General features: G+C 45.2%; 2 protein-coding genes across 3 annotated transcripts in view; one reads left to right on the forward strand and one right to left on the reverse strand.

The window, feature by feature from the left end:
• Window positions 1-8573, reverse strand: part of ARHGDIB (Rho GDP dissociation inhibitor beta) — a 33121-nt gene extending 24548 nt beyond the window's left edge. Inside the window, exon 1 of the mRNA XM_044455361.1 lies at window positions 8464-8573. The gene's annotated coding sequence lies outside the window, so the exon portion shown is untranslated. The remainder of the gene's footprint in view (window positions 1-8463) is intronic.
• PDE6H (phosphodiesterase 6H) overlaps window positions 5151-14420 on the forward strand; it is a 12499-nt gene continuing 3229 nt past the window's right edge. Inside the window, exons 1-2 of one of the 2 annotated variants that reach the window (XM_044455365.1) lie at window positions 5151-6301; window positions 13497-13690. In XM_044455365.1, the coding sequence (XP_044311300.1) occupies window positions 13542-13690 (149 nt within the window). In that variant the 5' untranslated portion in view covers window positions 5151-6301; window positions 13497-13541. Of the gene's footprint in view, window positions 6302-6322; window positions 8032-13496; window positions 13691-14420 lie in introns of those variants that run through there. The other variant, XM_044455364.1, reaches the window with a different exon arrangement.

Here is a 14420-nt window from a genome sequence, read left to right on the forward strand (position 1 = left end):
GCAGACATGTAGATTAGCCCAGCCCTCCTGGATGATTTGTGTCCTGTATGTATGCATTAACCATGCAGCCACCCATGAGTTGGTGGGCAGCAAGCCATGGGTTCTGAAGCAGTTGAGAAGCCTTCCCCACCAGGCATGTCACTACATGCACACTGCAGAGGTAATTAAGCAAATCATGCAGTACCTGACCAGCACACGCAGGGCAGGTGATCATGTGAAAGTAGCCAGTAAGTGATCTAGTTCTCCCTGCACTTCCACAACATAGTACAGCTTCCCTCATCTTACGGCAATGTCCTAATACACCAGGCCTCCCAGTTCCTCTGCCAGCCACAGCTAACAACGTGAAACAGGACTAGGAAATGTGGTAGGCTATCATGTCAACTCAAAGTCTGATGGTTGTTCTCAGTGGCAGCTCATTCTACCCTAGTTGGTTCTCAGCTATATAGAAGGATAAGACTAATAAAGGGAGATTGTGATTAGAAGACAAATGTTGCTTCTAGAACAGCAGCTCTCAGCATTACCAATCAAATTATATTGGGCAGCTAATCCATCTTTCTCTCCTTAGTGGATTTTGTTATAAAACTGACAGAAGAAACAGTAGGAAAACACAGGACAATATGAAAAATGACATGGGCAAGACACTCACACTAAAATTCCATGTTCAGGGCAGGGTAATTACATAGTGAAAGGGCCAGGAAACAAAGGAGCACGTTGCACAAGAGGAACAAGTAGCATGTCAGAAAGAAAGATTCTTGAGAAGGAGGAAGCATCAGTGTGGCCAAGGCAGGTGGAGAGCTTGAGGTGAGCAGGAGTGCAGGGGAACTAGTTGCTGTTGCTGGCTGTGTATAGTTTCTCAAGCAACCTGAAGCCAACATGAATTGCTTGTAGTATCAGTCAATATGAATAATTTCATGAGGCTTATCTGCTGTTCCCAGAAGGCATGAGGGTAAGGAGATTACAGCACCAGTTGCATGTCGGCACACATATAAAAAAGGTGATTGGCAATAAGCTAGTCATTCCTTGATGAGGGCTGCCAGGATTTCTCCATGTGGACACGCACATGGTGGGCATGTCATAAGCAGAGCCAGCTGGAGCCAGGGGTCAGATTAGATGGCCCAGGAGGACCCTTCTGACTCACTCTGTTTCTATGTTTCTATGTTTCCTGGTCACATCCATGTGTTTCTAATACTGAAATGGGGCTGGTGACGAATAGTGTTGTAGTGGTAAAAATTGAACTGAGCAGGCACTCATCATGATCATCCCATAACCACATCTCCAAGGGGTGTTCAGACTTCAAGTAGCTCTGAAAATCTGTATCAACAAACCTTGTCTAGGCATTTACCTTTTCACAGGTAGTAGGTCTTTTAGAAAGCTAAGGTGTCTTCATTGTCCATTCAATATCAAGTCAGTTCAGAGTACTTTGCATTTCAACAATGATAAATATATTGTTGCCGGAGAAACTCCTTCCATCCCAACAGCTGAAGGGGGCAGAAACAGGTGATAGAAGGTCTTGGACTGATCCCATCTATCCAGGCTAGCTGCTGGACAGCAAGAAAGATCTGTCCCAGTCACATTGCTTGAGCAGCATAATGTCTCTACTAATTAAGAAAGAAAAGTGTTGGTCTTGCTTTCCTGTGAACTCTGGCTCCATTCCACCAATGGTGAAGAGAGGAGATGGTGATAAATTGATGTTAAAGGTCTAGAATAACAGGCATCAACCAAGAAACTGGATCTTTAGCACTAGTAGAGAGGTATGCAGGTTGCTCAAATGTAAATGCTTCCCAAACAACCTTGCATACTACCTCTGTCCATCACATTTTAAATTGTTATCTTGCTATTTTCTGTTAAAGATCAAGTAAGTTTGAGCCAAGGACAGAACAAGGAGTTAAGAGGAATTATGTGGCCATGGGCTGTTTGTGCTAATCCAGAAGCCATGGAAAAGACTCACAGTCAGGGCCAGTGGGCAAACCAGGAGTCAGGGTTGAAAAGTCAGAACCAAAGAATAAGCAAACTCCTCAAGCCAAGTGGCTGCAAGAGATACACCTTCGAGTCCAATAAACCTAGAACCAGCCCACTTAATTTAAAAGATATTCCCAATCGTTTGGGCATTGCAGGACTCTGGGTGTTCTAGCACTGTTGGAACCTCACATCTGAAAGCCAGTGTGGCGTAGTAGGTTTTGCTCCCAGCCAGAAGGTGCCAGGGAGTCTTGTCAGTCGCCCCTCGGGCCTGACGGTGCTGTTGTTTAATGCCAGGTCGGCCAATAACAAATCTGCCCTCATCCATGACTTGATTGTGGATGAGGGGGCTGACCTGGCCTGTATAACGGAGACCTGGGCGGGAGAGGGGGGGGATGTTGCCCTCTCTCAATTGTGCCCGCCCGGGTATATGGTCCAGCACTGTTCACGGCCGGAGGGGAGGGGAGGGGGGGTCGCTTTGGTTTACCGGGCCTCCATCACTCTCACGGGACTTCCTGTCCCTTCGAGACCAGGGCTAGAGTGTCTCTACTTGGTGTTGGGCGACCGAGACAGATTGGGGATTCTGTTGGTGTACCGTGCACCCTTCTGCCCAACAGTCTCCCTGCCTGAGCTGACGGAAACGGTCTCGGACCTGGTGTTGAGGACCCCCAGGATGCTGGTCCTGGGGGACTTCAATATCCATGCCGAGGCTAGTTTGACCGGGGCGGCTCAGGACTTCATGGCTTCCATGACGGCCATGGGGCTGTCTCAACATGTCACCGGCCCGACCCATGAACGTGGACACACTCTGGACCTGGTTTTCTCGATGGGGCAGGAAGAGGGTGGTCTGAGGGTGAGGAATTTATGCTTGACTCCCCTGTCATGGTCAGATCACTTCCTAGTGAGGTTTGTGCTCGAGAGCGACATCTCCCTCTGTAAGGGTGCAGACCCGATTGTGTGGGTCCGCCCCCGGAGCCGGATGGATCCGGAAGGATTCCTGAAGGCTCTGGGGGAGTTTCCGGCTGACAAGACGGGTGCTCCTGTCGAGGCTCTGGTTGAACTGTGGAATGGGGAGATGACCAGGGCTGTAGACACGATCGCTCCTAAGCGTCCTCTCCCACCGGGCAGAGCCCGCTCTTCCCCTTGGTACACTCCAGAATTGAGGGCAATGAAGCAGGTTGGGAGACGGCTAGAGCGTAGGTGGAGGAAATCACGTGATGAATCTGACCGAACACACTTAAGAGCCCACTATCGGGCCTATGCTGTGGCGGTGAGGGCGGCGAAAAAGAGACACTTCTCCGCTTCCATTGCCTCCTCACAATGCCGTCCGGCGGAGCTCTTTCGAGTGGTGCAAGGCCTGGTTCACCCAGGGCCAAAGGAAGAGCTGATTCCACCCTCAAAGGCCCGCTGTGACGACTTTGCCGAGCATTTTAGGGAGAAAATCGCTCAGATTCGTCACGAGCTGGATTCCACTATTGATTCAGAGGTTTTAAGGGAGACACCAATGCTGCCGTCTGGTCCAGAATTATTGGATGAATTTCAGTTATTGCGGCCCGATGATGTGGACAAGGTGCTTGGACGAGTACGTCCTACCACTTGCCTTCTGGACCCTTGCCCGTCTTGGTTAATAAAGGATTCCAAGCACGGGATTGGAACCTGGATCTTGGAAGTGGTTAACGCTTCTCTGAGGGAGGGTCGGGTGCCTGCCCCTTTAAAGGAGGCAGTAGTCCGACCGGTCCTGAAGAAGGCGTCACTGGATCCAGGGATGGCCGCTAACTATAGACCAGTGGCCAACATCCCGTTTCTGGGCAAGGTGTTAGAGCGAGTGGTGGCGGGACAACTCCAAGCACTCTTGGATGAAACTGATTATCTGGACCCATTTCAGTCCGGCTTCAGACCCGGGTACGGTACTGAATCTGCCTTGGTCGCCCTGTACGATGACCTGTGCAGGGAGAAGGACAGGGGGAGTGCGTCCCTGTTGGTTCTCCTGGACCTCTCAGCGGCTTTCGATACCATCGACCATGGTATCCTTCTGGATAGGCTGGCGGGATTGGGGGTCGGAGGCACCGCTTTGCGGTGGTTCCGCTCCTATCTCAACGACCGACTCCAGAAGGTGGTGTTGGGGGACTATGGCTCTGCGCCATGGCAGCTTTGCCATGGGGTACCGCAGGGTTCCATTTTGTCCCCTTTACTGTTCAATATCTACATGAAACCGCTGGGAGAGGTCATCAGGAGGTGTGGGCTGCGGACCCATCAGTATGCTGATGATACCCAGCTCTACCTCTCGTTTTCCACCAATCCAGGTGAGGCAGTGGCTGTACTGAACCGGTGCCTGGCCGAGGTAATGGGCTGGATGAGGGCCAATAAACTGAAGCTCAATCCAGACAAGACGGAGGTCCTGTTGGTTGGCGGTTCGGGCTTCGGAGAAGGTGACCTGAACCTTGTCCTGAATGGGGTTGCACTCCCTCCTAGGGACAAGGTCCGCAGCTTGGGAGTGCTCCTCGACCCGGAGCTTTCACTTGAAGCTCAGGTGACAACAGCGGCGAGGAGCGCTTTCCTCCAGCTTCGGCTGATTCATCAGCTGCGCCCCTACCTGGAGTACGACTGCCTTGCAACAGTGACTCATGCGCTGGTGACTTCCCGTCTTGACTTCTGTAACGCGCTCTACGTGGGGCTACCCTTGAAGACGGTCCGGATACTTCAATTGGTTCAGAATAGAGCTGCCAGGCTGCTGACGGGGACTGGACGTTATGTTCACATGACGCCAGTTCTCCGTCAGCTTCACTGGCTCCCCATTGAAGTCCGGGCCCAATTCAAGGTGTTGGTAATGACCTATAAAGCCCTAAACGGCTTGGGTCCTGGTTACCTGAAGGAGCGCTTACATCCATATTTGCCCAGTCGCCCCCTGAGATCGGCGGGAGAGGCCCTTCTCCGGGAGCCCTCCGTGAGAGAAATTAGGAGGGTGGTTACTCGGAGAAGGGCTTTCTCAGCGGTGGCGCCTAAGTTATGGAATGCGCTCCCCAGAGAGGTCCGCCTGGCGCCGTCGTTATTTGTTTTTCGGCGCCAGGCTAAGACCTTTTTATTTAAGCAACATTTTAAATGCTAAATACAATTGAATTTTATCTGGCCAGGGCGGCTTATTTTATAATGTGAGTTTTAATTAAGATTATTTTATATGGATTTTAACTTGTTTTATCTATGTTGTAAGCCGCCCCGAGGCTTCGGCGAATGGGGCGGCATAAAAATGTTTTAATAAATAAAATAAATAAATAGTAGCCAGAGTGTTGGACTAGGACACAGGGGAGCCAATTGAACATCAGGGAAAAAAAAAATCTGACATCATCAGGAACTAATTCCCGAGTAATATGGCAATGGGACCAATTACGTAGAGATGTCATGGGCTTTCCCACAGTGGAGGTATTCAAGAAGCAACTGGACAGCCATATGTCAGGGTTGCTTTACCCAGAAGTCCTGCACTGAGCAAGGGGTTGGACCCAATTATCTGTTGGCCCCTTCAAACTCTACTATTTTGTGATTTCCCACTCAGCCATGATGCTCTCTATGTGACAGAGCCAGCCACTGGCTCCTAGCCTAAGCTACCTTGCATGGCTGTTATGAGGATAAAATGGAGAAGAGGAGTATATAAGCTGCCTTGGGTTCCTTGAAGGAAAAAAGGCAGGACAGAAATATTAAACCAACCAACCAACCAACCAGTGTTGGCTTCAGGCTTTTGAGGGCTTTGTGGGATGAGACCCTCAAGGGGACTCATCCATGCTCATCATCACCAGTTGCTCATCCTCTTTCTCAGGATGGCTTCCACTTGCTTCCTTGGAGAGGCAGAGAGCCAGTGAGCAGACAGTTGCGGCTTCTGTTCCTCCTCCTCACTTCCACCATTGTCCAGGCCAGAGCAAGAAGCAGATGGACAAGCAGGTTGTAATGATGAGGAGGAAGCCCCTGCTGGAGTGTGAACCCCTGTCAGATGCCCACCATTTATGCTGGCACTGCATAGGGGAGGAGGAGGGGGAGAGAGAGACAGAGAATGAGAATCATGTTTTTACCACAGCTGGAATACAAATTTCAGAGCAGGATCACCAAAAAAAAATCTACTTAGTAGCAGAAGCCAAACAGAACTCTAAAGCAAAGCTGAGATCAGCATTTTTAAAAACATGTTCACTCCTCCTCTGAGACTTGACACACTGTCATTGGTGCCATTAAACAGTGATGTCATCTAGTGGATTAAAACACCTAGGAGTATTTCTGGAGGATGAGTTGCCTTTCCAATAGATTTTTCTAATCAAGCAGGTGGAAAATAACTTCATGATTCCCAAGGCAAGCTTCCAATTCTGTAAGTTTGGTGGACTTTGTTGTTCTTTTTAAGATATCTGTATCTTCGAGTCAGTGAAACAGGGAGGGAAAATGGGAAAGAAAAGATCTGGTGGCTTGTACTTTGAAATTAGACAGTTCAAGTTATCTACTAAAACTCCAGAAGACTTATTTAAATTTTCTTTTTCTCTGTTAGTTTTAGCTAGAAAAATTCAGAAGGCCCTAACACTAACTGTGGCTGTTTGTTGTGTTTACACTATGTGGTGCTTAGGGGTTTTGGATTTTTTTTAGAGGTGTAATACAGTCATTTAGCCAAGTCTTGTTCATTTTCTCCTGCCAGTCACCTCTTGACTGAAGTTCTTTTCTGACTAGTAATTTGACCTACCAGTTGACAATTACAGAGTTCATATGACTAGGAAATATTGTTTACAGAGTTCTTTGAAATGATTGGGACGTCACTAGACAGCTGATTTATCAGCAGTATACAGAAGCCCTATCAGTTCTTAAACAATAGTTTCAATAGACAATTTAAAAAGTTCATGCCTTGGGTTTGTATCAGAAAGATGCAAAAGTGACTAAAACTACAGTACTACTGCAGTCAAAGCAATGGGAGTTTTGTCATTGACATCAACTGAAGCAAGATTTTCCAGTTTTACTACCTAACAAACCATAAGGAGCTTTAACCACTGACTACTCAAACATTGCTTACTTGGCAGCCTATTTTTTCCTGCCTGTACATTGCCGTTGATGGCTAGTATGGTCTGTTGAGCAATTCCCATGATGAAACAATACGAGGGTTGCTTTTAGCCTTGTTTAGATGTACTTCAAAGCATTTCACTTTTGACATGAGAAGGCAAAATGATGGAGCTGGCCATCATTAAATGTTGACACTGGAAATACTAATTATGGGCAATTCCACACACTGGAATGGTGGGCTTCTCTGAACCCCTGGAATTACATTGGAATCTGGATTTGGAGCATTCTAGGTAAGAAACAGATGAAGGAAAACCATGGCAGTACAATATTTTTAGGTTCTGTGGCATCACACTGGCACATTGAGAAGAATCTTATTTGCTTCTTTTGAAGACTGGATTTGCATTTTTAAAAGACTAGAGCACACACAATGGGCCAATGCCTGGTGATTTTTGGATCACTGTTAAAATTGCTCCACTGTTGACTAATACATGGTCTTTAAAAACTATCAGTGCTACCCATGACTTTTGTGCCTGGCCCTACTGTAATAAATATTAGCCTGAACATCCATTTTGTCTTGCCTGAATGATCAGAGATTAGACTTGTGAACAAAATGGATTAGAAAGAAGCTATTTGCCATCAGCACACAAGCCTCCTTGGTTGCAAGACAAATACAAGGGAAGGAGGACAGAGAAGATTAACTTGGAAGTCACCCGGAGGTGGGTTACCATCTGACAGCAGCATGCTAAGAACATTATTGTGGACAGATTACATTAGGTAAAATTATCCACCAACGTAAGCAAAGTCATTACACAATGGATCAACTCCTACACTAAATAAGGATCTGTCAGAGCCTATTAAGAAATACAGAACTTGAGGCTGGAGGAGGGAGTGAAGGTAGGAAGGAGGAGGATATTCAGTTGCCCAGCCGTTTTCCAGTTCTATATATCCACTAATTCTTGCACTGGTTCATACATTCCAAGGCTCTCCCTGTCTGCCCACCCCCACCCGACTATTTTAGTAGTGGAATGAATTGCTGTTACACATTCTCTGAAAGAGGTAAGTTTCTAAGGATTCCAAAAAGAGTTTGGAAGTAATATGTGGGGTAGGTAGTCAAAACTGAACTAGGAGTTGCATTTATACAATAGATAGAAGTCAGAGAATGGTCAAACTGAACAGATCAGTTTTCTTAATAAACTTTAGCATAGTATTTTCCTATATGGTAAATTCTACATAGAAAATCATTCTATGGTTCAGAATAGTTAGCAAAAGGCACTGTTGAAGAATTGATTGGCGCCTCTCTGATTTTGATGGGAAATTATTCCTACTATCCTGAGAATAGTTTAAGACTTTTAAAAGGGAAAAGGAAGACCGCTCTGCACTGGTTTGGAAAAGCCTGAAAAAGCAGTGAACCTTTAGGTGTATTCCAGATAGACAAGAAAGATATGTAGATAGGATGGTGGTAGGACAAAAACAATGATAATTCCTGACCTTGACTAGATCCCTCCATTCTGTTCCGTTCGGGTTCCATTCCTCCCTTTCTTTTAACACTGCGTCAGTGTTAAATAGCCTTGCTTGGTTCACAAATGGTTCACACTGTCAGCTACGTAGCTATGCTCTAATGTGATAACAATGTGTTGCAAACCCCAGAAATGGCAGTCCCTGGCTGTCCTCCCTGCTTCTTTTCTGACTATAGAGAAACAATACATGAAAAGCCAAGTCAGTGCAGAGAAATCAGGGACAAAACCACTTGCAAATAGCATTGTGTTCCAGTCTGTTCAGTGTATACTAGCTTTGTGATTAATATACTTTACATTATAAGGCAAACCAGAGTCTTGTTGCATGCCTTGCTGCCTTTTGTGGGCTCAAGCCCTGTCAGTGAAAAATTCCTATTTCTATTGAAGCCCCACTTTCAATGAAATCCAGTCAAAGCTTCTCAGAAGTATGCTATCTCTTTTTAACTATGTCGGTTCTTGGACTCTAGTATTCCAGTCACACATTTTTCTCACTGGAATGGCTTTCCTGTGGTCTGTTATGAGTTTTCTCTTGCCTTGTTTTGTTTAAACCATGGATGTAGTTGAGCATATGTACTCTGGGCATGCGTGATCAATATAAGAAATGAACATCCATAGAATAAAATTGATCAGAGTTTCACCCTTGCACCTCCCCCCCCTCGTTCTTTGCTGCTACATTAAATAACCCATCTGCACACAGGGAGAAAGCTAAGAGGTCTGTACTAATGCAAACTGGCACCATTCCACTGACTCCAGGAAAGAATTTGACCCTAGGATGGGATTCAGGAAATGAAAGGTTAAATTTAATTCTCCACTCTGCCACAAATTTCCATGATCAGATTGTTTAGTCTTTCCTCTTCAACTTCCTATCTGCAAAATAGAAATAACAAATCTTCCCTAACCCAACCATATCTGTTTGAAAACATACAGAATGCCTAAGCAGAAAATGCAGGGACTGGCTTTCTGTTCATAATTGACTAAGAAATCCTATACATCTTTACTTGGATAAAAAGCAGTGAATTCAGTGAGGCTTCCAAAATAGTTTTGCATGAGTTGGCAGCCTAAAACTGCTAACCATTGCACACGCACACAAGTCTCACTAAGGTTCAAATTGACTCACTTCTGAGTGAACACCCTTATAACTAGACAGCAAGTCAATGCAACTTCCGCAGTTACATAATAACTGCAAAAATGGCTCAAGGAGCTTTACAGATGTAGAAGACATGAGCCCAAATTGTTTTACATGTTATTGCTTTTGTCTTAAGTAGTTATCTTTGACCTAACCATGAGTAACTGCAAATCTTCCAGTGCTCGTTCCTTTACTATTCCAACATTAAGTGGTCATAGAAAGAAATGGATAGTGTGTTCCTAAGTTATTAAAAATTGCTCTTCTTGAGCAATGCATTGTTGCTGAAGTATTTTTGGATCTTAAACAAGGTGTGCAATTAGTAAAAAGTGAAAAAATATGTTAATAGTCAAGAAATTATCTTTCATTCTTCAAGAGCTTTCCTCTCCATGGAACTTCCCAAGTTTGGTTGAAGAAAAGACTTATTTACCATTTTGGAAAAGTTTTACAGGACCAGCATCCCCTCTTGTGTTGTGTCTAGCAGTTATTTCCTTTTGTCAAAATTCTCACAGTAACATGATAGATGTGTGCATGTTTTGTAGGTTAGAGACATACGAGCGGGGGGGGGGGAGAGAACACGCACGTGAGTGTATGTGTGTGTGTGTGAGGGAGAGGGAGGGGCACCAGGAGATTTACTTTCGTAAAGAGATTAAGCATCAGTTCTGAGAATTAGGATCTAATTTTGTCCTTTCTCACCAGGAGCCCTATGAGGACCAGTCAAAGGAAACATCTAGAATAAGAGTTACATAATGCCAAGCAGGAGCAGAATTTAGAAATATGTGACAATGAGAAACAAAGGTTTTTCCTGTGGTATTTGAATATCAAGGCTATTTTGTACAGGAAGTCGCAAAATGCAATGGCTGGGGGCTATTAAGAATACTTAAAGAGTTGTTAAAGAAAATTAGAAAGTTGTTGGGGGGCAATGACTAGTTGTAAAGGAAGACAAGAGCTCTTCCTCCTTTAGTCAATAGGAAGGAGGAGGAATTTTAGGAGGTACCAATGTGACAAGTTGCCTCTGCCAAAATACTTTCTTCTCTCTGGCTATTAAGGTACAGAAATGCTCTTCGTCTTTTTCATCTGGTCCTGATAGTTCTGAAACAATGAATATATAGGGGTGTGTTTTTTTAATAATTTCTAGACCGTCCCATTACTGAAGTCTCGGGGTGGTTTAACAAAATGTAAAAATTTAAAACACAGCATCCTAAAATTCAACTAATAATAAAACCCCAATTAAAACAGTCAGATCTTAAGACTGGGAAATTAAAAGGGATTTGGCCTGGCACCGAAAAGAATAAAGTGACAGTGCCAGGTGAACCACTCTGGAGAGCGAATTCCACAATTGTGGCACCACCGCAAAGAAGGCCCTTCTCTGGGTAGTCACCCTCCTAATCTCCTTCAGGGAGGACACCCAGAGAAGGGTGAATGAATTGTGGTGTGTGCCAGCAGCCATTGTGAATATATAAGCCATGGCTGGTGGGTATCGTGCCACTGCATCATCTAAACTCCACAACTGTGGATTGTTGGTATGGTTAGCAAACCAACCACAACCTTAAAACAGTCCATGGGCCGTAGGCAGTTGGACAACCACCTCAATAGCCCATCCTCACCAGGTTTAGACAACAAGATAAGTCACAGCATCTTCCTGTCCTGGCCTGAATATTCAAAATAGCCACCAGTGTGTGCATCAACCCACTGTTGATGCATTAATAAGCAACGGTGAGCTGTGGAAACCATGTAAACTGGCCTTATAGCTTAACTCCAGCATATGGAGGTCCAATTCTCATTTCAGTAATAGTCTCATTGGGTTGTCCTGGGTGAGCCTGTGTGCCATATTTATCATGAAAAATAGTTTCATGAACCACCCCTGAAAATTCTCCTGGTAATTGCATTTTGTCTGTTGCAAGTACATATATTATGTCAAACTATTTGTCCATCTAGTTCAGGGGTCTCAAACTCAACTTCCCTGGGGGCCGCTGGAAGTAGAGTCTGGGTGAGGCTGGGCTGCATCAAGTATTCCACCACTGCGGTGGTGGTGGGCCGCTCATCCCATGGCCGGCCCGGACGCCACTGGCGCTTTGAAGGCCGCAGGGCCCCTCCCCCATGCCCCGCCCATCTCAGCGGGCCGCGAGTTTGAGACCCCTGATCTAGTTCCATATTGTTTACTCTGGTTGTCATGCTGTTTACTTCCCAGAATGCCATCATTTGCTAATCGGTCCAGTGTTGATCTTCACAAAATTAGCTCAGTCCTTCTTTAATCAAAGAGCCATTGGGAGGGAGGGTAAAATGTGTAATAGGCAAAAGCTTCCTCTGTGTTATATATTTGCAGTAGTACTTCAACACAAACCAATATGTAAAAACAAAACAAAACAAAAAGAATAGGATCAACTGTATATTTCTTCATTTATTTTAAATAATCACTTGTGCTTATTAAGCAGCAGCGATTTTGGTTTCAAACCAGATCAATTCTGAAGTTCTCAAATGGGCAGCTCAGCTGAGCCAGACTGCTGAGTTCGTTTTTCTTGTTCAGATCAGTGAAGATGGGAAAGAGCATTACAAAGTGAAAAATCTCTCCTATGCAAAAAGAATTGCATCCATTGATTTCTGGCAGGGCTAATTGAGCTTTTCAAAGTGAATGCGCACACAGAAATCTAGCTGTTGAAACACTACTCATGGCTTCTTTGCAACTAAATATGCTTGTTACATTTCTACCTATCATGAAGTCATCATTGCCTCACACACCACCAACCCAAAAAGTCAGTCTGTGCTGCTCTGATAAATGCACCATGTTATAATTATGAAACAAACAGAGGTGCTTGTGAGGTTCCTGGGATACAGAGTTATGTTACTCTAGGCAGGATGAACAGATCCAGTCAACAGGGCTCCCATCACTTTAAACAGTTGTATGAAAGAAGATGAGCAGAGGAAGCTTGCCATGTTCTAGGTCTCAAAAGTAAAAACGTTGCACAAACCTTCCAGAATCCCTGACTTTATGCAGAGTTTTTCTACATATGTCCCTGCATTCATGGAAGTTTGTGGGTCCTTTACATCAGCGGTTTTCAACCACTGGTCCACGGACTGGTGCTGGCCCATGGGAGATTTTGAGGGTATGTGGGGAGGCTGCATCCTGCTTGTTGTGGACCAGCATGGGAGCTAGTTGTGCTCCGCCACCTCCTCCTCAGTTGGCATTGTGTTTGTGGGGGGTGCGCCAGGGGGCCAGAGAGGGGAGCTGGCTGGGAACCATGCTGTGCTGATTTCTTTTGTTCTTTTGTTGGTATATTTTGTTGCTCAGTTTCTGGTTGTTTTGAAGAAGTTTTTTTCTTTCTTTCCTTCTTTCTTGGCATTGTGTTTGGAAACTAATGCACAGAACACTGTAATATGTGCATGCTGCTTTTTGTTTCTGCCTCAGCAGTCCCCAAGGTGGTTTTCCTGTTCTCGCCAGTCCCCAGCTGTGGAAAGGTTACAAACCACTGCTTTATATGACACTGTCATCTTCCCAGCACCTCTTCCATATTTCCCAGACATTTTCACAGCTTTTTTTTAGAGCAAGGATAATGCAGTTTTTTCCTGGATGACACCATGATTCACCACAGAAGCCCTGCATAATGTCTAGATTCTGCTTGTACCACAGAGTCACTTTTTGTTGCATAATGGAACTTATAGGAACCAGAGAACAGTAGCCTTGGCAAAGTGCCAGGTTAAATGCCTGATGTCCAGAAGCCCAAAGTTATAAAAGTTGTGTTGTCACCCTATCCATAGCTATTGAACCAACCTGTAGTACTCACTGAGAATGCCTCCATACTCTCCAGATTTCCAACCTTGTATTATCAAACATTGTACATTATAAAGTGTCATACCTATCCTAACAACATTGATTTGCCTTCTAGAAAGGACGATCTAAAAAAAGCTGAGCTCCTCAGAGTAGCTGAAGAATGACTGATAACAATGCCCCTGCGGCTAACCTCACCACAACAGAAGCAGCAGCTGCGGGGCCTACCACGCCACGCAAGGGGCCTCCCAAGTTCAAGCAAAGGCAAACAAGACAGTTCAAGAGCAAGCCCCCGAAGAAAGGAGTGAAAGGGTAAGGGGAGTGGCTGTGACATCAAATGGTAGATTTTCTTAAGAATGCATATTCAGACACTACCATACCAAACTTCTAGTTGTTTTAGACTAAAACTTCCAGAATTCCTGACCATTGGCCTTGCTGGCTGGGACTGATAAGAATTGGAAAGAGAGGGCAGCAGTAGAGGTGTCCTCCTGCTTCTTTCTCCCAGCCTTTGGTACCCTCCAGAAGTTCTGGACTACAATTCTTCTGGACTACTAGCATCCTTCACTGTTGATCCTGCTTACTGAGGTGATGGGAATTGGTTCAGAACATCTGGAGGGTACCTGCCTGAAGAAGGCTGCCCCACTATAACTGATGGCAGTGCAATCCTGCAAGTATCTACTTAGAAGTAAGTAGATACTTGATTTTAATGGAAGTTCTTCTCAGATAACTGTATACAGGACTGCAACCCGAGTACATGTAACTGAAAAACAAAACTCATTCTTTCTTCCGGTACCACTGCTTCCTTTTCCCTCCCTCTTCCTGTTGTGCAACTATCTAGACCAGAGGTGGGAACTTATAGACTAAAACAACTGGAGGGCACAACCCCCATGTTTTCTCACCATGGGCTATGTTTTCTAGGATGCTAGACATTGTAAACCAAAACATTTGGAGGACCCACAGGTTATCCATTACTGATCTAGACTAGCCTTCTCCAACCTGCTGCCCTCTGGATTAGTTAGAATGAAGCTCCCATCATTCCTGG

This window comes from Varanus komodoensis, unplaced genomic scaffold, assembly GCF_004798865.1.
Source record: "Varanus komodoensis strain SLA01 unplaced genomic scaffold, ASM479886v1 scaffold8, whole genome shotgun sequence".
In the NCBI taxonomy this organism is placed as follows: domain Eukaryota; kingdom Metazoa; phylum Chordata; class Lepidosauria; order Squamata; family Varanidae; genus Varanus; species Varanus komodoensis.